Genomic DNA, 23,636 nt, shown 5'->3' on the forward strand with positions numbered 1-23,636 from the left:
AGGAGCTACAGGGAGGGAAGGGAAGGGAGACCAGGAAGAGGAAGCCAACAATTCCCTGCCCAACCCCAACCCCACACCCAGTGCAACCAACAGGTAGGCAAGCTCCCCGGGCATACTCAGAGGGAGTCCTGTAAGCAGCAAACAGGTCTGAGCCTGGAAAAGACTCAGAGAAGTAAAATATCAAAGGTGAAGTAGGGGATGGGGTGGAGGGTGGGAGAGGAAAATAAAAGTGGGGGGATCGTGAGAAGTGGAGGCAAGAAATAGCAGGGCTTCAGACTTGGGGGCAAAGTGGGGGTGGGGGACACAGCATAGAGGGGGTAAGAGTTAATATTTCTCTGATTCCTTTCAGGGAATCCTTTCTCGACCTTGTAAGAAGAGCACAGGTGTGACAAGGAAGAGCCTCTAAGGAGAAGGTGACCTTGAGCCAGCGGGTGTCTGTCCCACTCTCTGCCTCTAACCCTGTGCTTTCTTCATGTCTTCCCCTGGTATCTGTGTTTATTCCGCGGTTTCCCCGCGGCAGCCTCCCCCGGGAAGATGGAGAGGTTGCTGGGGCAAGGCGGAAAGCAGAGAAGAGGTTGGGCAATGTCACCCTTTCACACCCACAGAGTAGAGGGATCAGGTTTCGAGTTAAACCAAGGGGGGTGGGGGAGGTATTGGGGTTTCGCTAGTCCCCGTGGGTGCTGTCCTTTACTTGGTGCTGAAATCTGGACGGCCTCATCCTAATCTGGGCCTACATCCTCGGCTTTAGGGGGTGCGAGTCTCCAGCCCCGCTAATTACCTGGCCGGTGCGGCCCACCCCCGCCCCCGCACACCTAGCGCTGTGGCAGGCGGGAAGGCGGGGCCTGTGTGAGCCCCACCTCTGGAGACTGCGGCTCGGGCCTCCCTCTCCTCCGCCCGCCACTAGCTCATTGCGCCGGTCCTGCAGTCTGGTTGGGACTGGCTCCCACTCCGGCTCCAGCCTCCTCACCGACCCCCATTTCGGGTTCAGCCTCGTACCCAGCTCCGACCCTCAGCCTGTCCGGTTACATCCCCCCTCCCGATTCCTGTCTTGCGCCAGCTCCTGCTCCGGGATCCCGTAGCCGGACCCCCAAGCAATGGCTGGTCCCTTCTCCCGACTGCTGTCCGCCCGCCCGGGGCTCAGGCTCCTGGCTTTGGCCGGAGCTGGATCTGTAGCCGCTGGGTTTCTGCTCCGCCCGGAACCTGTGCGAGCCGCCAGTGAACGAAGGAGGCTGTATCCCCCGAGGTACCAGTGCCTGAGGCGCGGGGGAGGGGAGGCTGGTGGTGATGGGAACGAAGGTGGGGGTAGAGATGAGAACCTGGGCAACAGAGAAGAGCTATAATCACCAAGGCCTGGAGCTGGGGGAATTTGGAAACCTCAGTGGGGTGGGGGTGGGGGGCAAAACCATAAAGTAAGAGCATTCGTCGGCACCTGTCAAGACCAGCTCTGGCCCCGCGAGCTATACCCACTGGCCAAATCCCTAACTGTAAGGCCAGGGATCCTTTTTGCTCTCCTCCATCTCCTTTTCCTGCTATTCCTCCCCATTTCCTGAATTCCCCTCCTTAGTCTTTCCCCTCCTCCATCCCTAATGTTGTGCTCATGGGAGGAAAGAACTGAACAGGTCTGGGGGAACTGAGCTGGCCAGCCAGAGGCAGCTAGAACTGTTGGGAAAGAATAGACCCTGAAAGTCCCTAAAGAGATTACCAAGGCTTAGCCTCCTTCTGATTCTCCCTCCTCACGTGGAGCAAAGCCAGACATGGCTAACTGGTCAGCTCCCAGCCGACTGCACTAGGTCTGGGCCCCTGTGCCCTCCCTCCATGGTTACTGGGTACCCCTCCCCAGCGCTGAGTACCCAGACCTCCGAAAGCACAACAACTGCATGGCCAGTCACCTGACCCCAGCAGTCTATGCACGGCTCTGCGACAAGACCACACCCACTGGTTGGACGCTAGATCAGTGTATCCAGACTGGCGTGGACAACCCTGGCCACCCCTTCATCAAGACTGTGGGCATGGTGGCTGGAGATGAGGAGACCTATGAGGTAGGGCACCCCCAGAGTCTCCCTGGTGATCCACCTCATCTTCCCAGTAATCCCAGCTTCTTCCCCCTGAAGACCCCTCACTTCCCTCAAGACTCTCAGCCATCCATACTCAAGTTTTCTGACCCAGTGAAATTAATTCACAACTGAAGTCTGAGAAGGGATTCCCTCTCCTTAACCATCTCTCCCTCTTAAATCCCCCTCAGGTATTTGCTGACCTGTTTGACCCTGTGATCCAAGAGCGACACAATGGGTATGATCCCCGGACAATGAAGCACACCACTGATCTGGATGCTAGTAAGGTGGGTCAAATATTTCACTTCTGATTTGCATTGTCTGTGTACAACACTCTCTCTCCAATCCCTTCACCTCAATTATTTCCTGACTCATGGTCATATACTGCTGAGCTTTAAATCTTAATGTTGGGAAAGAATCATATCTTAAGGAGCAGCATATATGGAGATGAGAAGGTAGATGAGAATGACCTTGCCCCAAGATGGGCAGTTTGAGGGAGGGTCCACAGTGCCCCCTTCAGTTGGAGTGTTTGCCCAAAGGACCTCTCCCTCCAATGCATGCAGGAGGAATACCTAAAGAGCCCTCCAATCCCTAAGGTCTCTCCTTCCACAAGCGTCCTCAGTTCCCACTCACTTGTGTTTCTGTGACTTATAGTCATTTCTCTTATCCCCCAGATCCGTTCTGGCTACTTTGATGAGAGGTACGTATTGTCCTCAAGAGTAAGAACTGGCCGAAGTATCCGAGGACTCAGTCTGCCTCCAGCCTGCACGCGGGCAGAGCGACGAGAGGTGGAACGTGTTGTGGTGGATGCACTGAGTGGTCTGAAGGGTGACCTGGCTGGACGTTACTATAGGCTCAGTGAGATGACAGAGGCTGAGCAGCAGCAGCTTATTGATGTGAGGGGCTTTGAGAGGGAGTTGGGTGGGGGGAGAAGATGGAAAAAAGAGCCAGAGGGGAGGCTGGCCAGATGAGATAGACGGCCTCTGAGAGGCCTGGGGGCTACCAGAAGGATTCTTAACCAAAGTCCCTTTACTCTTCCCAGGACCACTTTCTATTTGATAAGCCTGTGTCCCCATTGCTGACTGCAGCAGGAATGGCTCGAGACTGGCCAGATGCCCGTGGAATCTGGTACAAAGCTATTCCTTATCTCTTTTGTCCTCATGCCCCCATAAATGCTTTTTTCTCTGTCTCCCCCAATTCTTGCCTTGCCTCTTGATCTCTGTGCCACCCTCTCTCCTGCCGTCAGGCACAACAATGAGAAGAGCTTCTTGATCTGGGTGAATGAGGAGGATCATACACGGGTCATCTCCATGGAGAAGGGTGGCAACATGAAGAGAGTGTTCGAAAGATTCTGCCGAGGCCTCAAAGAGGTTGGAGAAGAGTGTATAGGGGAGCTAAGTGGGAGGACATAAGAAAAACCAAAGAGTAGCACAGGTAGATTGACAGTATAATTTATCAACCAACCCAGGACACTTCTGATAGTAAAAAAAAAAAGTCACCATTAATCACTCTAGGACAATAGGTATAAACCAAGACTGTCCTGGAAAAACCAGCACATAAAGTCACCCTAAAAACAGGAAGAGAGAAAGAATGTCAGGAACCTAAGGAGTTAAATAAGGCAGTTGCCAGATAATACAAAGAAGGAATAACTGAGTGGCAGGTCAGTGCCCGAGGTGTGTGCTGTGGGATGGTGCGGTGTGTAGATAAGAAAAACGTTTGCACCTGGATTGATGTAGGGGATGAGAGACTGGTGTGTTCATGATTCTAATGTAATCAGCTAGTTCCCAGCCAAGGTAGGGCTTGACTCTGGATTCTGTCATTCTGGCTAAAGTATCATGTCTAGGCTTTAAGCTGAGAGTGGGAGGGAGACTGAGGAAGACAGAATGGCTCAAGTTCTAGAATACATGGCTCTAAGTGAGGGGTTGAACTGAATCCTCAAATCCTATTTGGACTGGGTCTCCATATTCAATTCCACATTAGAAATCCCCATAAACCAAATTTTTACAGTATGTTCTCATATATACAGTTCTATTTTGGACATGCAAAGAAAGGGAGCTCCTCTTTTAGATTCTAGCTGGGAAGTTTCTACTTTTTGGGGCAAGTAATAGGTAACATATTCTATGAGTGGGTAGGGAAGTACTATTTAAATTATATACCTCAGTTTTCTCATCTGGAAAATTAGGATAATAAGATTTTCTATGTGTTAGGTTGTTGTTGGGCTTAAGTGAAATAATGCAGGTGAAGTACTTAGTCCACAGTAAGTGCTCAATAAGTGTTACAGTGTTAGCTGCATTATTATTCTAGATGGAAGAAGTTTCCCCTATTCAGTGTGTATGATAGCCCCCGGTACCATGGTTCTTTCTGAACTACGAACAGGATCACTTTACTCAGGGTAGTGGTCTCTGTGTACATCACTCTGGTGGATCCCCATCTCTTCAACTCTAACAGTCATCTCCATGATTAGGATAGTCAAATGAAACAAAAATACCCTTCCCATGCCCCCGCCGCCAACACACACACACACCTATGAAGCTGGCTTTTCTGCTCTGTTTTTACCTTTCTCTCTACTTTCTCACATGTGCTCCTTCTGTGGCTAACAGAAGGCTGTCTTGTCTCTTCCTGTTACAAATCTTATGCCCTCATTTTCTGTCTGAAAAGACCCTTCCAAGCTCTAGGCTCATTAGCAAGGCAGAGAGAACCGATGCATTCAGAGTTCATTGAATGATCAATCCTTTCTCAGTTCAGTTTACCACCTCTGTTCATTGCTCTAGATCATCTTTAGTGCATCACTCCCTCAAGTTTCTTTGTTTCCATACATATTTATCCACAATCTTACCATTATGTACATCATAATTTTACAACATGCATGCATGATAATGTGTTAATGATAATAATATCATTCATTCACACCCAAGTTTCTGTTCTAGATGTATTTCTAGGGTTCCTGTGAGTCTAGCTAAGGGAGGGTCTACATATTCCTGATTTTTCACTAACAGAACCTTTGTGGACTCAGGTGGAGCGGCTAATCCAAGAGCGTGGCTGGGAGTTCATGTGGAATGAGCGTTTGGGATACATCTTGACCTGTCCATCTAACCTGGGCACTGGACTTCGGGCAGGAGTGCACATCAAACTGCCCCTGCTAAGCAAAGTAAAGGAGCTGTGGGTTTAGAGAGGGGTGTGAGTGAGGAAGGGAAGTGTGGATGGGGAGGGAGTGGACCCTTTGGAAAGGAGTCAAACATGTGGCTAAAAGGTCAGAGCCAGGTGTAGTAGCTCACGCCTATAATCCCAGCTACTTGGAAGGGTGAGGTGGGAGGAATGCTTGTGGCTAGGAGTTCAAGACCAGCCTGGGCAACACAGTAAGACCCCTGTCTCTAAAAAATAAAAAAATAAATGAAAATAAATTGAAGAGTGAGGGGATAGAGCTTTGAACAGGTTCAGGGATCTTTCAGGTAGGATCAGCCTCTGCCTCTATTGGCCCTGCCCCCAATCCCTATCTCCCCTCTAGGATAGCCGCTTTCCAAAGATCCTGGAGAACCTAAGACTCCAAAAACGTGGTACTGGAGGAGTGGACACTGCTGCCACAGGCAGCGTCTTTGACATCTCTAATTTGGACCGACTGGGCAAGTCAGAGGTGAGATCCTAAGGGATTAGTGTGAGGAGAGGTATTGGTCTGTGGGGGTTGATACATGACAGTGAATGAGCCTCAGGAATGTAATAGAATCTGAAATAAAATTCAGGTTGAGTTGGGAGGCAATTGGAAATGAGTTCCCAGAGCAGGCAAGTCAGTCAGTGCTAAAGAAAGAAAGTCAGATTGTGGGAAGCAGAGATCAAGGATTAGTATCCTTCAGGTGGAGCTGGTACAACTGGTCATCGATGGAGTAAACTATTTGATTGACTGTGAACGGCGTTTGGAGAGAGGCCAGGATATCCGCATCCCTGCACCTCTCATCCACAAGCAGCATTAACTCCCCATCCCCCACAGATGGCTCAAGATCCCCAGGACTTCTGCCCATTCTAATGGTGGCCCTTCCTACTTGCCCCAGACATCCCTCCCCAGCTCCCTACCTCCACCCTAGTAAAGATTCCTTGCTGTGCTCCAGCTGTCCGTGTTATTTTTAATGGTGGGGATGAGGCGGGAGCAGCCTCCAGGAAATGAAAAGAGGCAGTGGGGTATTTATGATGGGAAGCCACTCCAGATAAGGCATGCCAGGAACACTGATTCTCAGGTGGGTGGAAAGCATTAGCATTTTACCCATACTCCTCATCAGCTTCCTGAGAATAATTAGGATGCATTTCTGTTTGCACTTTATTCATTATGATTTAATGATTTAACAGTATCTCTCAACTGTAGAGACAGGCTCATAGCAGGTGGCCAAGGAAGCTGATGGTTAATACCAGGGCCCAGGAAGGTTGTGACAAGTTCTGGAGGCCCCAGGCTGTGCTTCTACCTAAAATGAGATGGGGAATGGGAGCAATATCACAACTCTGCTCCTAAGAAGCATTGATACTTGGAAACAAGCTCTCTCTGCCTGTTGACCCCCTTCACTCCAGGGACCTCCCTGAGTGGGTTCTAAAAGCCAGACAGCACCAAGTTAGGGGTCAGGTTCTGGGTCAGGAGATGGATGGTCAAGATGCACAGCTGGAAACTCACCCTGCTGTTCTGGGCTCTCCTTCCCCTCACGCTGGGCCCATGCAACTGCTCGTCGCTGCTCAGGACTCAGAGAGGCCATTTGCTCAGGAGTGACAGCCACAGCCTGAACACTGGTGAGACTGGATAGTTGGGTGGGACTGAATACCACCTGGGGGTACAGGAATCAGTGCATCTCTTTAGTCCCTGTTGGGCCCTAGCTCTCCTGTGGTCACTCTAGACCCCAGTCCATCAATACTTACAGCAAATTTAGGAGGAGGGATGGCAGAAATGGCAAGAGGGGTAAGGCCCTGGATTTGTCCCCGCAGTAGTGCTGAAAGAGCCAGGTCTGGGATCCCAGCTGTTGAAACAAGTCGAATGGACATCCAAACATTGTCTTAGGCTGACCTCCCTTCGCTTCAAACCTGTAGACCTCCAATTGCTCCCAAAGTATGCTACCACAGACATTCCCAACCCATCTCCAGCCCCTTACCTAAACTCCTTCTCAGACCCCTGCCTTGAGACTCCCAGGGCAGTCCTCCACCCAGTCTACCTGTGGTATGGAAACCAAACCCTGACACCAAGCACAAGCAGTGGCCCAGCCTTCCCACCTGCTATTGTGCCAATCTCAGTGAAGATCTCAGGCCCCCAGTTACTGACTGGGCCAAAGCCACCAGGCAACACAAGGAGCTGTGCCAGAACCTCCAGTTGTTCCTCAGAGCACTGGAGATGCAGGTTGCCTAGGAATAGAGCCGCTTGGCTGTAGAAGAGTGGGAAGGAAGAGAGAATTCAGCCTCAGAGATGAGGGCTGTGGTTACGACACAAGGGAAGAGATGGCTTCAAAAGAGGTCCCTTCCTCTATGAGACCACACCTTCATGATCCCTCCCTCCCATAGTAAGCCCCCCTTTACCTCAGTGCCACCTCCCACACCCCCCTTCACAGATGACCTAAACTCCCAACTGCTGATATGCTGTAGCTCCTCTGGCCGCAGTCCACAGAGCGTGTAACCCAGTGCTGTCAGGTGAATGAAGTCCAGGTGGCTCACGTGCCGACCACTCTGTCGCAGGAAACTGGAGACCACAGCCCGGAGCTGGGGTGGGGGTAAGGGGCACAGGATAAGGAGAGAAGTTATGGGGAATTAATGGATGGGGAAGTGATCAGAGAATGATAGGTGCTACTGGATTATATTCTGTTATTATTAACACCTAAGGATCCAGTAGTCATGGGGAAGGTTGAGGATCCAAAAAAGAAAAGGGGAAAAGAAGAGGAGGACTCAGGGACAAGAGGCAGGAGAGAGTATTGTGTGTCCAGGGCTTCAGAGTGTATAAATCACAGGGTCCCTAAGGTTAATAGCGTGGGATATCAAGAAAAGATAGAAAGAATGACCAGGCAGGGCCACGGGAAAAAATTCCTTGGGCCCTAGATGACCTAAAGGACTGGGTCTGTGGGATGTTTGGAGAGTGGTAGGGAGGGGCGAAGGTGTTACCTGGAGAGAGCTCCAGCCATCTATCTGCCCCAGGGTGCTCAGCACTCCCCAGTCCACCAGGACCAGCTCCTGTAGTTCCCGATCTCCTAGACCTATTAAGAGCCTACCCAGCTGCAAGATCTGCTCAGGACGGAATCCCCGGAGGGGACCCCACAACTAGGAAAAAGAGAGGAACAATGTGAATGGAAAGAGCACTAGATTGGGAGTCAGAATGCTGGGTCTTAATCTTGCCTCTGACCTTAGCTGTATAGCTCTAGGCAAATTACTTGCCTTTTCTTTAGTTTCCTCAACTGTAAAATAAGAGAGTTGGATTGTGATTTCTCTGACTAAGGTGTTGAAAGACCCTAGAGTAAGTAGGAAAGAAGAGCCTGAGGTGCCTGTTAAAATGCAGATGCTGAGACTTCTTCCCCAGAGATTGCTATTCAGTCAGTCTAGCATGAGACCCTGGCATCAGCATTAAAAACCTATTCCCCGGAAGATTCTGATAACACACTAAAATTTGTTAACACTGCTCTAGTCTTTCTATCCATTGCACTAGGCCCCTTTCCTCACTATTTATCCCCCTACCTCCTTCTTGTGATCCAAACCTTCCAACTCTTTTATTTCCTGTTTTCCCCACTGTTCACCCAACTCTCTATTCTCTCATGTCCCATATCAAACCCAACCACCTTCCTCAAGGCCAACCCCAGTTGCCCTCTCCATCCCTAACCTGCTTTGCCTTGCCCATGGCTGCCCGTAGTTCCTCAGGCCCAAGTCCTGGGTCTCCTGCAAATAGTGCCAGGCAGTCCTCGAAGTCTGAGAGCTCCATCTCTGCAATCTGGGTGGCAGACCAGGCTGCTGGGAATGTCCCCCGTATATCTGCACAATTTGGAACAGGTTCTGAAGGGGGAATGCAAGGCCAGGGGGTCAGTATAGTATTAAAATGTGCCCTGAGAGATATCTATAGATGGAATGACCCTTTCAATCTTTGGAGGATGGGACAGTGTGGGCAGTATGGGTTAAGGGATTATTGCAGGATTAGGTTTATAGGGTTCAGAAAATATTAGAAAAAAAAGTGATTGGAGAGGACAAGTCCCTCATTTTATAGATGGAAGACTGAAGATGTTGCCTGGGGATCTAATGGTAGAGCTGGAGTAGAACACAGGTCTCTAGCCCCACAATGTCTCTTCCTTGTAGGAATCTCCCCAGCAGAGAGCTCCACATTTAGCCAACCTAGAGCTGAGTCAGCTATTTATAGAAACAAGAGAAAATGGGAGTTCTGGGCTAAAAACTCAATGGATTATAAACTCCCAGAGCTATAGAAACCTAGAACTAGAAGTGACTTGAAGATCCTCTCTCTAACCTCTTGGCCTTATAGATTAGAAAACTCAAGCCCAGAGGGCAGAAAGTGTGCAAATCTGCTCAAAAGGCACTGTACATTTGCAGCTCAGACTTCTGCACAACAACTGCATCGTTTGATACTCTGTCCTATATGCCCTCCTGGACATATGAGTATTTGGGTAGTTTCACCTGGAAGATCCTCTGCAGCTGGCCGCACAATCCCAGCTACCAGGGCCGCTTTCTTGGGAGCAAGCGGTGGCTCCCCACACAGTTGTCCAACTCTGCTCTGCTCCCAGCTCTGCTGCTTTTCTAGAAGCCGTTCCAGAGTCTCTGGGCCCAAGGCTTCCTGCATAAGAAAGTAGAAGGAGGGTGGGGAGACCTGGACAGGGTCAGGATCAGCTGCTGCAGCTGTAATTCCAAAGTTCTGTCTCTGTTTAGAAGTCTCCCCCTGATCCAGGCTTCACATCCTTTGTCTTCAGCCTCCTTGGCCTTAGGTCCCCGACCAGCTCACCAGTTCCCTGTTTGCATTTACTCCCTCCCTTGTTCCTTCCATCATCTCACCCTAGGGATCAAGGAAATAGCCTCGGTAGACAGAGTGAATACTAGGCGTCCAGCTTGTTCCACTTCATCCTGGCTCCACAGCTCTGGTTTCCTGGGGGATAGAAAGATCAGGGGCTGGGGAGCTAAACTGTGAGGAAAAGGATGGGGAAAAAGGACATGCTAGGATTGGGGACATTAAGAATATGAAATGGGCTGCCACTGATGAGGGTGGTTGAGGGGTTGGGTGTAGGATGAGTTAGAATCTGAAGTTCTCGAAGGTCCATACCCAAGAACAGGCTCCTGAACCAGCAGCCAACCCAGTTCTGTGGCAAACGTCTCTCCCAGGCAGAAGCCCTGCAGCTGACTGAGATGGGACAGCAGGATCTGTAGGGGAATCCGTCGTGTGCTCTCTATCCCCAGGAATCCGACCAAGGGGCCCAATGTCTCTAGCACTTGCTCTGAGACTGGGGTTTCCTTTGGAGCCTAGAAAGGGGCATCAGACCTTGGACAATGCACCTCTGACTCAGAGTACCAGATGCTGTTCAAGATACCAAGCCCCTTGACCTTCCCACCCTCCTGCTCCCAGCTCAGCATCCTACGATGCTCACTGCCTTTGTTCACTTTCTTAAACAATGAGCCCAGATGGGAACAGGAAGAAAGACTGAGAGGAGGAATCCAAGGGATATCTTGGACTCCAAGGAGTATGGACAAGAAACATGAAGTAGGTTACCAAGAAATAGAACCCAAAGGCAGATCTAGGGGCTAGGGCCTTGTAGACAGAAATCTCTTTGGCAGCAAGAAGTAGAGGGTTGGGCCTAGAAGATGGTCAGGGAGCATTGTCTGAGGGGCAAGAATTGCCCAGGGCAGCAGATCTGAGTCTGGTAGGGTGGACTCTTACCAGGTTTTGTAGTGCCCTCTCTGCCAGGGCTGCCTGGTGGAGTGGTGTCAGTGCCAGCAGCTGCTCTGGAGCTCCTTGTACCAGCTCCACCACTAACATAATGGATTCATTGGTCAGTCTGTCCATCAACTGGACCCTATTATAGCAATTTGACAACAGAAGCACTCAGTTGGAACTAAGCCAAGTTGAGAAGAGACCACAGAACCCCACATTCCCCAGATAAGATGTAACACCAGACAAAACCCAGTGACCTTGGACAGGAATTGACATTAAACAGCCCCACGGCCAGTTCCCACCATTGCACTTGAAAGGTGAGAACAAAGGTAGTGACATATTTCTAGCCTTCCTGAAAAGAAACAACAGTCAAGTCTGATTGAATGGACTCAAAAGCCCCAAATATTAAGTACCACTAAAATTTCCCCACTTTATAGATTAAAAAACTGAGGCTCACAGAGATCAAATGGTGGAGTCTTACTCCCAATTCCTGTTCTTTCCACAAGGCCACCTTTCCTCTAGTCATGAGGAGGTCCCTCCTCATTTGTACAGCACTATATAGTTTACAAAGTTCTTTCAGGTATTATCTTATTTGATCCTTATGACAAGACCTGGAGGTAAAATAGGTATTTTTTCTTATCCCTCTTTCACAAATGAGTTTTCCTCATCCAGGCCCTTGAGATTCTAAATTATCTCAGAGAACCCACACATTTAAACAGATTTGAATGGCATTTAAAAAGCAAAAGCAAAAACAAAACAAAACAAAAAACTTTTTGCCCAGAAGTCAGAAATGACATCCTGTATTCTCTCCAGGGTTGCCAATTCTGGAACTGGGCCAAGTTATACAAGAGCCAAAATCTGTGGAAAGGCCTATAAAAATGTAAGAATGGAGTCAGCTGCTTTTATTATCACCATGTCCCCAGGAAGACTGTCACACCAGCCTTTTCCTACCTTGACCTACAGTTCAGATGGCAATGGCATGGGATGGGAGTAAAATGGAAAAAGAAGCATATGAGTGAGATACTGATGAACTCCTAGAATCTCTGAGTTGGGAGGAGCCTTAGATTCATTGTCTTCTCTCCCCACAACCCATACTTGAATGTGCTCTACAACATTTCTGCCATGGGGCCATTTGGCTTAGGCTTGGACAGCTCCGGTGAATAACCAGGAGGAACTCATTACCTCAATTTTCCTTATATTGTGCAGAAATCTGATTTTCATTCATCAATCCTAGGCTTGCCCAATGGGGCCATTCAGAAATATGCCAATTTCATTTCTACTTGATAGCCCCTCAGGTATTTGAAGGCATTTATCACATTTTTCATATATTTTCTCTTACCTACTCTGAACACACTGAGAACACAGTGCCCTAGTCAGACTACAGTCCTCTGGGGCAGAATTGGACCATTGCTTCCTCACTTCAGATTCTCTATCTATATTCATGTGGTGTAGGTTGTATTAAAGTTAGTTGGCAGGCCACAACACGGTGTTGCCACCCTCAGCTGTCCCATGCTGGGGCCATGTTCTGGGAACCAGTCAATACATAGAGCAACTTTGAATAGAATCCTTTGTTTTTGGCTATAAGTGATGTCAGGGAACCACCCTGACAGAAACCACCAGACAGAAAGACCACCTCCTCCTTAGAGCATTTCCTAAGGGCAGATCTTCTACCTTGGGTTGAGCTTTCTGAGGATCTGATCCAGTATCTCCAGCTGTAGCACTTACGGTAAGTCCAAGAGTAGCTTGGTGTCCAGCCCACTCAGTTCTGGCCCCAGGGTTGTCAGCTCTGGCTCTGGCATTGCCATCCTCCGCTGTAGCTCTGCCCAGATACAGGCCCTCTGTGAGACAAGGCAGGGAAGCAGGGTCAGGACAGAGCTGAGCATGGGAGCTAGGTTCTGCACCCAGGGTCCCAGCCTCCCTGCTCCCACTAATGCCCAAGTACCCCCTCTCACCAGGCTCCCTCGAACCCCAGTGGGCAGTTGATATATCATGTGTACCACTTCAAGGAAGTCTACCATCGAGTTGATCTGCTGCAGAAACTCACAGGACATGCCCCCTGCCAGGGTGCCCAGAGCCCTGTGGGTGTGTGAGTGGGTAGATGCTTATTCAACACCTGCCACAGCCTGTCGTGCCTTCATACCAGCACTCTCAACACAAGTACAGATGTTCATTTATGGTAATTTACAGTTTGAGAAATGTTTTTACATAGATATTCTCATTGGCTCCCCATAACATCATCACTGTTTATCAGAGAAGAAAATAAAATTTACAGAGTTCAAGAGACATTCCCAACATCATTCTACTAGAAGTGTGGTAAACTGAGACAAGAGCCATGTCTTCAGATTCTGAAGCTCACAGTTCTTTTACTGCGAGTGTAGGTAAGGTGACGCCTACTTATTCTTATTTATTCTTGCTTGGCCAGTGGCTCTGAAGTCACCTTGAATTAAACTAATAATAGCAAATGTCTATTGGGGGCTAACAATGGACCAGGTACTGTGTTAAATACCTTATATGACTTATCTCATTTAATATTCACAATAACTACCTATGAGGTAGGTACCATTTTAATTTTCATTCTATAGAAGAGAAAACTGAATCTTAGAGAGATGAAATGACTTGCCCTAGAGCATGAATAGATGACAGGACTGGGACCTGAACCCAGGTCTCTGAGGCCCTTAGCTCTAGTCAGGATTAGGTATGGCACTGTGGAAAGGCAGGAGGGCAAGGGGAGGAGGCAGGAGAACATGCACAAGGCAGGGACTAGGCGTCACTCATCTCTGTATCGACATTGCATGTCACATGGTGCCTGGCACATGGTAAGCACCCAAAATATTAGTTGAATTCAGCTCACTGCTCAACAGAAGTTACTCACTGCAGATTCCTGAGGGTCAGGTTGGTAGGCACCTGCATCTTCTTCCAGAGAAACTGTGCCTACAAGAGAAAGAAAAAGGAGCCGCTTCCCAGAAGAGATACTGTCCGAAGACCTAAGGTGCTTTGGCCCCAGTATTGCCTCTCCATTCTGTGGGCCCCACTAGCCTCCCACTCTCCCAAATGCCCACTTCTCTCTCAGAGAGAGAGGGAAATGGAAGAATGGGGAGGAGGAAGAAAGAAAAAGCAAAAGAAGTCACATTATAAGGAATACTAGGGGTAAGGTGCCAAATAGGGCTGAGGGGTGGGTAAAGGAGGGAGAACAAATTTAGAGAGGGAGTTCTGAGGTTAACTGAGGAGAATTACCTGCTGTTCAGACCAGGGAAGCTCCCGGTAGCGCCTTCGGTTTGCCAGAAGAGCTGAGGAGTCCAGTTGTAGCAGCTTTAATGGGAGCAGGGGAAGCAGGCAGTCTGGCCAGGTGGTGGGGATGGGCTGCTGGCAGTGATGGGTGTAGTCGTGTAGCAATCGGTGAGAGGGTCTGGACTCAGCCCTCAGAGAAGGGGAACCATGGGGGCAGAAAGGGACCAAAGCTAGGACAGGGGTAGAGTGACATTTGCCACTGTAGCAATGAGCACCTAAGAGCCCTCACACTGAAAGCTGTTGTGGTCAAGTTTTGCTGCTAGTTAGGTGCCTGATGAACTAAAGTCTTTTAGCTTCTCTGAGCCTTGGTCTTTTAATCTGAAAGCAGGGTGGTTGGTCTGGAAGATTTCTCAGGTGCTTCCACCTTTGATGTTCTAGGACAGTGTGGGTCATGATGTCCTGCATCTGGAACTGGGGAGAGCTCCCAATATCTTGGGGGGAAACAGAACTAACCTGAACTCTCAGGGCCACTGCAGGGGTAGCATGCAAGGCAGCACTAGCCATATGAAACTGTCCTAAAACTGGGTGAGGAGCTCAGTCAGGAGATCGCACACATACCTGACCAGGGATACACACAGCTGGACTGGCACCTGTTGTACCCAAATTTTTAACGCCATCTTTCACCTGCATGAGAATTGGTAGTGTGTGTGTGTGTGTGTGTGTGTGTGTGTGTGTGTCTTTGGGTATACATAAGAGAGTAGGGAAGTATGGAAGGCCCTCCCTGACCACAGGGAAGATGCCTTCCTCCCAACCAGGGCTTGTATCCCTAATTGTCTCATTGTCCCTGTTACTCTCATACCCGAAAGGTCTGAAGCAGTGCTGCAGTCTGGCAGGCTGAGAGGCGTGACAGTTCAGGGGCCAGACAGGAACAGGCCCCAAACAGAACTCGCCTAGGGATGGCTTGGAGTGTCTGGGGGCTGAGGCCTGGCAGCAGAAGGTGCAAGGAGCAGAGTTCTTCCAAGGACAGCTGAAGGGCAAGAGAGACAAGAGGCCTGAAGCAGAAGGGCAGGGTGGCGGAGAAGACAACAATCACAGAGCAGCGAGGCAACAGGTACAAGGGAAGCTGAGAGGGAGGAGGAGGCAGATGAAGGAGCCAGGGAAAGGGGGGATAGGGACCTCCAGGGGGATGTTGGGAAGTTGCTACTACTTACATCATGTCTAGGGAGGAGCCGTCCAAGCAGCAGGGCAGCCTGTGTTGTGATGGGACAGGGAACAACAGCTCTCAGGTCCCAGCGGACAGGCCCTAAGGCCTGCCCTCCAAAACTTCCAGCCCCCTCTTAACCATTCCCAGTAATCATCCCCAATAACTCAAGTTCCTTCTTGATCTAAAGAAGGGCGATGAGGGAATCCTCCCTGGGACAGAGTTCACCTCTAGTGCTCACCCAGGGAAAGGAGGGGCTGATTGTATCCCAGAATGTGATTCTCTTGACTGAGGCTCCAGTGGGTACAGGCTGGATGCCAGGGAGTGAAATGGGCCCACCTGAGCAGGTGTGACACTGGTTCCCTGCAGGGCAGGAAGCATGGCTCTAAGCTGGGGCTCTGACAGCTCCTGGAGGAAACGGAGACCCAGCTGAGGGAAGAGAGGGGCCCAGATGCGCAGCTCCCGGGGACTCAGCACAGCTCCTCCAGATGAGCGCAACACCCCCAGAAGTTCATACGCCACCTGTAACCAGAGAAGGTTTGGGACTAGAGAGAAAAGACAGATGAACCTTGAACCTCTTCTCTAATCCCACATCTGGATTTCCCAGGGCTTGGGCTAGGGCTTGGAAGTAGGGATGGAACTGGAGCAGACTGGGTTCAGGATGGCAAAGGGTATGTTTGGGGTGCTTAAGACCAGATACAGTAGGGCCAGGAAGAGGTGGTAACAGATAAGAATGGCCACAGAGTAAGGGATGGAGGTGGCAGAGGGGTTGGGGAGCTGACGCCACTGTGCTTGAGCTTGGTTGATACAATTGTGCAAGCCATACGCACAGACCCAGGGAAAGCCTGGAGTCTCGTAGGTCTGTGCCAAGGGGCTCACCCGTCCTTCTGGGCTGAGGGTCCCGTTGGCTGCACATTCCAGCAGCCCTCGTTCTACCGGCCCCATCGGATCACTCAAGGGTACCAGGCTCTGCAGCTCCTCAGGGCTCAGGAAACAGGCGAGGGGCCCAAGCCTGAGGAGGGCATGAAGCTGGCCTTCGTGTGGTCGCTGAGGCAGGGACTAGGTAAGTACATGGAGTAGGCACTCTGACCACTAAGCTAAGAAACATGGGCACCATATAGAGGCCTCTCTCCTGGAGCCCTGCACTGCCTGGGGCCACTGCCTACGCTCTTCCTCTTCCCTTCCTAGAATACAAACCCACCATGGCACCTGTACCTGCCTCTCTCTATCTCTCCCACTCTGGCCTTGGTCACTAATCCCATAACCACTCACCTGCGTACCTGCTCCTCGCCATCCTGGACACTCTGGTTCACCAGGCTGCGCAGCACATGTCGGGCATGCCCTGGCCCAAGACCTGCTGCTGGCCAGCTATCCTCCAGGGCCTGGATCTGAGATGGGGACGGTCTGCTTGTGTTGGGGTCACTGTGGCACACTTGCAGGTGGGGCCCACTAGAAGATGTGCCACTGACTCCTGTCCCACCTAGCAGAAGATGGGCCAGTCAAGTAAAGAGGATGATTCTCACACCTGGTGAGGGCTGAGCTGCAGAAAGTTCTCCAGAGGGAGGTGGGGCAGCAGGGGCAGCACTGCCCACAGCAGCTCCTGGGGCCAGGCAGGTACTTCCCCGAACAGTTCAGGAGCCAGCAGTCGCTTTGCCAGAGCCTCCTTCTGTTCAGGCCTCATTCCTGGGCTGTAATCCCGGATGGCAGCCAGCCTGGAGAGAGTAAAGGGTCTCAACCCTTTGCCTTGTTCCAAACTATGGTCCCCTGGCACCCTGTAGCCCTGGTGTCATGGACAGGAAGGAGACTCTCCCCTTTTGTAATAGAGAAGAGCTATGGAAGGGGCTGCTCCAGGGAGGATGGGGTTGGTCTGGCCCTGACAGGAACAGAAGAAATGGTGTGGGACTCTTACACACTGTCATTGGCCAACAGGGACGGTGGGAAGCGCATCAGGTCAGAGACAGCCAAGAAGGGAATGAGTGGTGACAGGTCAATGAAGAGCTGTGAGGTAAGGTGTGGGTACCGCTGGAGCAGCAGGGCTGTCAGGCGACCCAGGGCCTGCTCCTCGGATGGTGGTACCTGTGTGGGCACAGGAATGGATTCCGGCTCTGGGGACACTCCGTATCCTTGCCATCTCCCCTCTGGAGTTCCTCCTCCCACTAAGGCAAGCCCTCTGAACAATAGGTTCCAGGTGCCCTTGATCCCTAGATTCCCCCTCCATGGTTGCTCTGCTCTCCCTCTATGCCCACCTGCAGCTGGCCCCAGGAACGGTGCATGAGTGTCAGGAAGCCCTGCGCAGCCTCCCTCTCTGCTGAAAGCACCAGCTGCTGGAGGTTTTCTGGGGGCATGTGCAAGTACGCCTGGGAATAGGAGGTCATGATGGGTATGGCCTCCTCACTGGGCAGGGATCTCAGGCCATGGCTGTCACTCAGCCCACCCTTGTGCCCTCCACCTGTTACCTGCACTAGAATCTGCAGGGCCCAAACACTCTTCTCCCTCTGGAGCAGATCCCATAGCACAGGCTGGTGAGAAGAAAGACAAGATGCCAAGAGAGCTGTCTCCTCTGTCCCCCCTGCAGTTGCCCCAGGCACTCCAGCTCCGCTTGCTCGATGCTTCCTTCATCTGAAGCTAGTATGCATGTTTCTTCAAATATCAAGCTCCTTTAGGTCCGGACCATGTCTCTAACTTCTCCTGTATCTCTTTCCATGCCAGGTCCATAGATGGCTCAATAAATACATGTAGACCTAAACCAAATACTCTGAGTCTATCTAATTCCATTTTACTGGGCCCAGGGCTTGAAAAAGGCAGGCCCTAACATGGAGTAAGGAATCTTTTTTTTTGTTTGTTTTTTCCCCGAAACAGAGCCTTACTCTGCCCCAGCTAGTGGCATCAGCCTGGCTCATAACAACCTCAAACTCCTGGGCTCAAGTGATCCTCCCACCTCAGCCTCCTAAGTAGCTGGGACTCCAGGCATGCACCACCACGACCCACTACTATTTTCTATTTTTAGTAAAGACAGGGTCTCACTCTTGCTCAGGCTGGTCTCGAACTCCTGACCTCAAGCGATTCTCCCTCCTCAGCCTCTCAGAGTGTTAGGATTAAAGGCATGAGCCATTGTACCCAGCTGGAGTAAGGAATCTTTAAATACCCTATAGAACCCAGCAAAGTGCCTTGCATGTAACAGGCATTCAATGAATATTCTGGCTGCTAGAATCTAGCCCTTTTACAGAGAAGAAACTGAAGCCAAAAAAACCTAAATTACTTGCCTAAGATCACACTAATTTGTGGAATAGTTGAATCTAGAACCAAAGTCTTCTGATTGATAGTCCCCCTGAATCTTCTCATTCCTGCCTTATTTTCTTGTATTCTGCCAGCCTCCAATTCTCACTCTCTAGGGAGAGAATTAGAGCCCTCTAACTTGAGTCCTTTCCTTTCTGGAACAGAAAGGGGAGAGTCAAAGAGTCCAAAAGAATAATGAGATAACATTTATTGCATGTTTATGCTAAGCCCACAGCATGTATTATCGCATGTAAGCCTTACAACCAGACTAAAAGAATGATACCATTATTATTCCCCATTTATGGATAAGAAGAGAAAAATATTGCTCCTTTAGGTCCGGACCATGTCTCTAACTTCTCCTGTATCCCTTTCCATGCCAGGTCCATAGATGGCTCAATAAATACATGTAGACCTAAATCAAATACTATGAGTCTATCTAATTCCATTTTACTGGGCCCAGGGCTTGAAAAAGGCAGGCCCTAACATGGAGTAAGGAATCTTTTTTTTTTTTTCCAAAACAGAGCCTTACTCTGCCCCTGCTAGAGTACAGTGGCATCAGCTCAGAGAGGTTAAATAACTTTTCCAAGGTTGGTCACAGAACTGAGACAGGAACTCAAGCCTGTCTGACTCTAGAGCTGTGTGCTTAAACCACTACACTATCCTACTGCCTCTCAGTATTAGAGGAATTGCCCTAGAGGCCCTTCCCTCTGGTCCAGGAGCTTTCACCCTGGCAGGTCACTCACACTGAAGCAGGCCAGTAGCTCCATCTTGCTTATAGCAGAGCTGGGGCTGACAGTGGGTTCAAAGCCTGGTGGCGTTGGCTGTTCCTCCTGTTCCAGGTACTCCCCGATTGTCCATAGTACACTGCGTCGGCCCTCTGGGCGGAAGGCATCCCAGAAGGAGCAGTTGTCTGGGAGACTGGAGAGTAGCAGGGCCTGACCCAGCATCCCCTGTGCCTCAGCCCCTCCAGCCCCTGGGCCTAGGAGGAAGGTCAGCAGGCGCAGGAGATAGTGTAGGCGTGTAGGGTGGGCAAGGGCTGGCACAGAGGACTGACAGCGTGGCAACTGGGATAGCATGCCGAGCAGGAAGGGGCCAGGAGCCAGACAGAGTGGGGATGGTCCCAGTGGGGGCAGAGAGGGCAGAAGAGGGCCCAGCAGCCCTTCTAGGAAGCAAGTGTCATTGCCCCCACGACTTATCCTGCACTGGCCTGCTAGCCAAGGCCAGAAGGGAACCAGAGCCTCATACATGGTGTCATTGGCACAGACCATCACCAGAAAGCTGCCCCCCTCTGGGCAGCGTTCCCCACAGGGTCCAATGTGGCAGGGTGGGGAGGCAGTGACATCCGGGGTAGGTCCCTGGCACACATGCTGAACCCAAGCCTGGTTGCTGGGAGGCACAGCCTGCAGACCCATCTCCCCACACAGCTGCTCAGTCCACAGGGTCTCATTCTCCAAGAAGCAGCCCCAGAAGATTTCTGGGGTGAGGGGAACAGGGGGCAGGCCTCCAGGGCAGCTGGTGGGGGGTGGGAGCAGACCAGCACAGAGCTGCTTTACCAGGCGGCGGTTGGGGCCAGACAGGACTGAAAAGGAGAGGTTGCTACAGATCGCAGCCAGAAACTGATCAGGAAACTGGTCATGGCAGGCCTGTAGCCAGCCTTGGGCACCCGGTGCCCATGAGACTGCATACCACACAGCTGTCTGGCAGATGGCAGCAGTGCTGGGAGGGGGCTGCGGGGTGGCAGGCTTGACATGCTGGCAGAGCAAGTGGATGGAGAAGTTGGAAATGCTGTAGGGTGGTGCTGGCCCTGAGTGATTCTCGCAGAGGGCCTCCAGAGAGATGGCTCGCCGATGGCGAGGGCTGATGTGGGCTGAGTGCTGAGAAGCTCTGGGCAGAGGCACACCCGTGCTGAGGCAGTGGAGGAGGGCAGGGGGGGTGGGTGGCGATCCAGACAGAAAGCCCAGCGCCTGGACATCCCAGGAAAGGTTGTGTCGGACGCCCCTGGGTACAGAGGGAGGAGCAGGCAGGATCTGGTCAGTTCACATTTCCTCTAGTTAAAGATTCTGACCCTGGCCCAGAGCCCTGCAAGGGGCATGGCAAGCATAGGCTTTTCTAAAAGTGAGGTCTCTGAGAGCATAGGCATTACTGGTTGAAATGCTGGATGGGGGAAAGGGGAGAGAGCTGTCCTACCACAGCACAAAATCACCTAGGAGCATCCCCAGTTGGAGTCCCTTCTGTCTACCTGGCTTCCTTCTGCCTCTTTTCTGCATATGCTTTTAGGTAGCTTAAATACAACCCTTGGTTGGCCTCATATCAGGAAATCTTCACAGCAATTGAATATGTCTAACTGTGCTCTGGCATTGTACTGAAATAGAAAGGGGGTGGAGGAATCCAGTCTTGCCCTTATTTTCCATACCCCACCTTTATTAGTTAACATTTATTAAACACTATGTGCCAGGCCTTGTTCTAAGCAGTTTACACATAAAGCATCAACTCATTGAATCACTTGCAAAAATTCTGCACTATTATCATCCTTATTTTACAAATAGGGAAACGGAGGCATAAAAAGAGTGTGAAATCAGCCCAAGTTCACCTGGCTAGGAAGAGGTGGAGCCAGGACACCAACCCAACAGTCACACTCCAAAACCATTAAACCCACTCCTCCCATCAGTTCTCTCTTCAGCTCTGGAGGCTGATGCCTTCAGTTCTCCACCTCCAGATTTCCCAGGCCCAATTGCTCAGAACTGGTCTCCTCTTACTTACCATAAGAGCAGCTGTTGAAGGTTACCTAGGAGGGAAAGAGTAAGGAAGAGAACTACCTCAATTTCATCCTTCTTGCCCTGCCACATCCCAGCCCCAGCCCTGGCAGCACCTACCTCCCTGGCACTGCCCATTGGCATCAGGCTCTGGCTGCCCCAGAATGGAAAAGACCTCATCCTGCAGGGAGTGAGTGACACGGAGCAGCCCCTCCTGAAAGGCAGCATAGAGGGGGGCCCCCACTGTGCGTAGCAGACCGCCCCAAAGAGCCTCCTCAGAGCCTGGCTCCCCTGTTGGGGTAAGCAAGCCCAACAGACCCTGCAACAAGTGAGGGGCTGGCTCCCTCCCATTGAGGCCTGTTGCATTTGGAGTGTCCACACTTGGCTGCACCTGCACCAGGGCCTGCCAGCGTGTGCCCTCTAACAACAGCAGCAGAGAAGGCAACCAGTCAGCAGCCAGGACACAGTCAGAGGGCCCATCACGGATGCACGGGGGCCGGGTAGGGGCAGGGGGTCCCCCGGGAACTAAGGCTCCCAGCAGCACCTCCACAAGTCCACCCAGCACACCTGCCTGGTGCACCAGGAAGTCCCGGGGAGTCTGCTCCTGTCCCAGCAGTGCCAGCACATCCCCCAGCAGCCCTAACATTGGCTCCCAGTCTGGGCTGCCTCTCAGCGTCACTAGAAAATCGTGAAGCCGGAGGGCAGGGGGCTGGAGAGGTGGGGGCTCTCCCACTGGTCCTTCCCCCATTCTCCCGGGCTCAAAGGAAGAAGAAATATTGGCCAGGAATGCAGAGAACCGTGAGCGGCCGGGGGAGCCCTGGGGAGCATGGTCCACAGTGGAGAGCAACGACTTCAGGAGGGAAAGGCCAGGGTCCAGAGACTGAGGTTCAGTAGAGGCCAGAGTCACTGTAAAGAGAGAAACTAGAGGTTACTAAAGGGGAGGAACCTAGAGCCCAAACTCAGCCCTGCCCCTGAGCACAATTCCTGCTTGGATCTAAAGATGCCGCGAGGCGAGAGGATGGTAAGCTGAGCTCCTTTTACTGGCCTACAGTAAGTCTTGGTCTGTCTGCTTTCTTTACCCTCATTTTCTCCATTAGCACCACTCTCTGCCCCTCTTCTTTGTCCCTTTATCTTTTATCTAACTGGTTAACCTCCATGTTCTTAAGTCTTTTTCCAGCAAGCCTCCCCTCATCCCCAGCCCTGTTCATTCTTCCTCTCACCTGCACAGGACATCAGCAGCAGAAGCAGCAGCAGCAGCAGGGGCCAGAGGCTCAGAGCCATGTTTCCAGGTGAACACTGGTACCAGAGGTGAGTTCCGGTTATTGTCACCTTGTGTGGGATAGCCAGGTGAGGGCGGGGACTGCAGGCAGCTTGAGGCTCCACTGACACTGTAGTGTGGTCTTTCAGGAAACAATATCTGTAACCTGACAGCAGGTTTGTCATCTGAGCCACTGAATACCTGATCCTTTGGCTCTGGAGAAGCGTGTGCTTCTGTGAGAGGGACCAATGATAGGGTATCCCAGGGGGCCCTTGGAGGAACCCAAGGAGATAGCTTGAGTTAGGAGCCAGTTATGCACAGAGGACTAAGTAGATATGGAGATAGAGCACTAGAGACCAGGGGTGTAATCTGGGGTCTGCAGAAAAATATAAGGAAACAAAGGGGATATAAAAGAGCTATTAGATTATTAAGTATGAAATGTCCAATTTCTTCAAGTACTAAGTTTGACAGTTGATATCACTGACATTTTGCTTTGACACTTCCTGTTTTATTTTTATTGTGAAGGTACATCCTCAGTCTTTTAAACACATGGTTTGGCTTGTGATTATCTTTCACATTTTTTTAGAGCAATTTTTGTGAAACCATAGATAAGTAAAAAATTCATGTTATTTTTGAATATGAGTTCCGTTGTGGAACCAATGCAGGGCAGTCAGCTTGAAATATCAACAAAGTGTTTGGGAAGGATGTGGCTAATGAACACACACTAGGTCTATGGTTTGAGAAGTTCCATTCCGGTGATTTTAATCTTAAATATGAGTCACGTGGGTGACCTGAGACCAAGGTGGATAATGATGAGCTGAAAGCTGTAGTGGAAGTGAATCCATCTCAACCCACATGTGAATTAGCAGAAAGGTTTGACGTTACCATTCCAACAATATTGGACCATTTGAAACAAATTGGCCAGGTAGAGAAGCTGGATAGATGGGTTCTGCATCCATTAAACAAGCAAGAGAAATCATCTTGAAGCTTGCCTTTCTTTGCT

The 23,636-nt window shown here is 50.8% G+C and overlaps 2 protein-coding genes across 4 annotated transcripts in view; one reads left to right on the forward strand and one right to left on the reverse strand.

Annotated features, from left to right (window-relative positions):
• Window positions 1-6,147, forward strand: CKMT1A (creatine kinase, mitochondrial 1A). 3 transcript variants are annotated; one of them, XM_045540306.1, is made up of 11 exons: window positions 1-93; window positions 350-413; window positions 1,058-1,243; window positions 1,841-2,039; window positions 2,243-2,338; window positions 2,726-2,947; window positions 3,094-3,179; window positions 3,298-3,421; window positions 5,065-5,199; window positions 5,557-5,682; window positions 5,900-6,147. In XM_045540306.1, the coding sequence occupies exons 3-11, from the start codon at window positions 1,095-1,097 to the stop codon at window positions 6,014-6,016; spliced, it is 1,254 nt and encodes a 417-aa protein (XP_045396262.1). In that variant the 5' UTR covers window positions 1-93; window positions 350-413; window positions 1,058-1,094; the 3' UTR covers window positions 6,017-6,147. The 3 variants fall into 3 exon arrangements, with proteins under 3 accessions (XP_045396262.1, XP_045396252.1, XP_045396243.1); XM_045540296.1 differs by lacking the exon at window positions 1-93 and adding an exon at window positions 99-186; XM_045540287.1 differs by lacking the exons at window positions 1-93; window positions 350-413 and having other exon boundaries at window positions 749-1,243.
• A 211-nt stretch (window positions 6,148-6,358) lies between these two features.
• The window catches only part of LOC123630528 (stereocilin), a 46,467-nt gene continuing 29,189 nt past the window's right edge, over window positions 6,359-23,636 (reverse strand). Inside the window, exons 4-32 of the mRNA XM_045540250.1 lie at window positions 22,596-22,763; window positions 21,496-22,281; window positions 21,383-21,407; window positions 19,366-20,620; window positions 17,803-17,865; window positions 17,593-17,703; window positions 17,256-17,422; window positions 16,872-17,058; window positions 16,619-16,734; window positions 16,226-16,358; window positions 15,686-15,868; window positions 15,357-15,395; window positions 15,005-15,172; window positions 14,764-14,829; window positions 14,152-14,277; window positions 13,790-13,848; window positions 12,870-12,993; window positions 12,643-12,755; window positions 10,924-11,059; window positions 10,312-10,508; window positions 10,047-10,137; window positions 9,675-9,831; window positions 8,875-9,044; window positions 8,166-8,321; window positions 7,627-7,769; window positions 7,290-7,438; window positions 6,942-7,039; window positions 6,703-6,850; window positions 6,359-6,499 (exon numbers count right to left, since the gene is read on the reverse strand). Of these exons, the coding sequence (XP_045396206.1) occupies window positions 6,411-6,499; window positions 6,703-6,850; window positions 6,942-7,039; window positions 7,290-7,438; window positions 7,627-7,769; window positions 8,166-8,321; window positions 8,875-9,044; window positions 9,675-9,831; window positions 10,047-10,137; window positions 10,312-10,508; window positions 10,924-11,059; window positions 12,643-12,755; window positions 12,870-12,993; window positions 13,790-13,848; window positions 14,152-14,277; window positions 14,764-14,829; window positions 15,005-15,172; window positions 15,357-15,395; window positions 15,686-15,868; window positions 16,226-16,358; window positions 16,619-16,734; window positions 16,872-17,058; window positions 17,256-17,422; window positions 17,593-17,703; window positions 17,803-17,865; window positions 19,366-20,620; window positions 21,383-21,407; window positions 21,496-22,281; window positions 22,596-22,763 (5,423 nt within the window). The 3' untranslated portion in view covers window positions 6,359-6,410. The remainder of the gene's footprint in view (window positions 6,500-6,702; window positions 6,851-6,941; window positions 7,040-7,289; window positions 7,439-7,626; window positions 7,770-8,165; window positions 8,322-8,874; window positions 9,045-9,674; window positions 9,832-10,046; window positions 10,138-10,311; window positions 10,509-10,923; window positions 11,060-12,642; window positions 12,756-12,869; window positions 12,994-13,789; window positions 13,849-14,151; window positions 14,278-14,763; window positions 14,830-15,004; window positions 15,173-15,356; window positions 15,396-15,685; window positions 15,869-16,225; window positions 16,359-16,618; window positions 16,735-16,871; window positions 17,059-17,255; window positions 17,423-17,592; window positions 17,704-17,802; window positions 17,866-19,365; window positions 20,621-21,382; window positions 21,408-21,495; window positions 22,282-22,595; window positions 22,764-23,636) is intronic.

The sequence above is a fragment of the Lemur catta genome, chromosome 1 (assembly GCF_020740605.2).
Source record: "Lemur catta isolate mLemCat1 chromosome 1, mLemCat1.pri, whole genome shotgun sequence".
NCBI classification, from domain to species: domain Eukaryota; kingdom Metazoa; phylum Chordata; class Mammalia; order Primates; family Lemuridae; genus Lemur; species Lemur catta.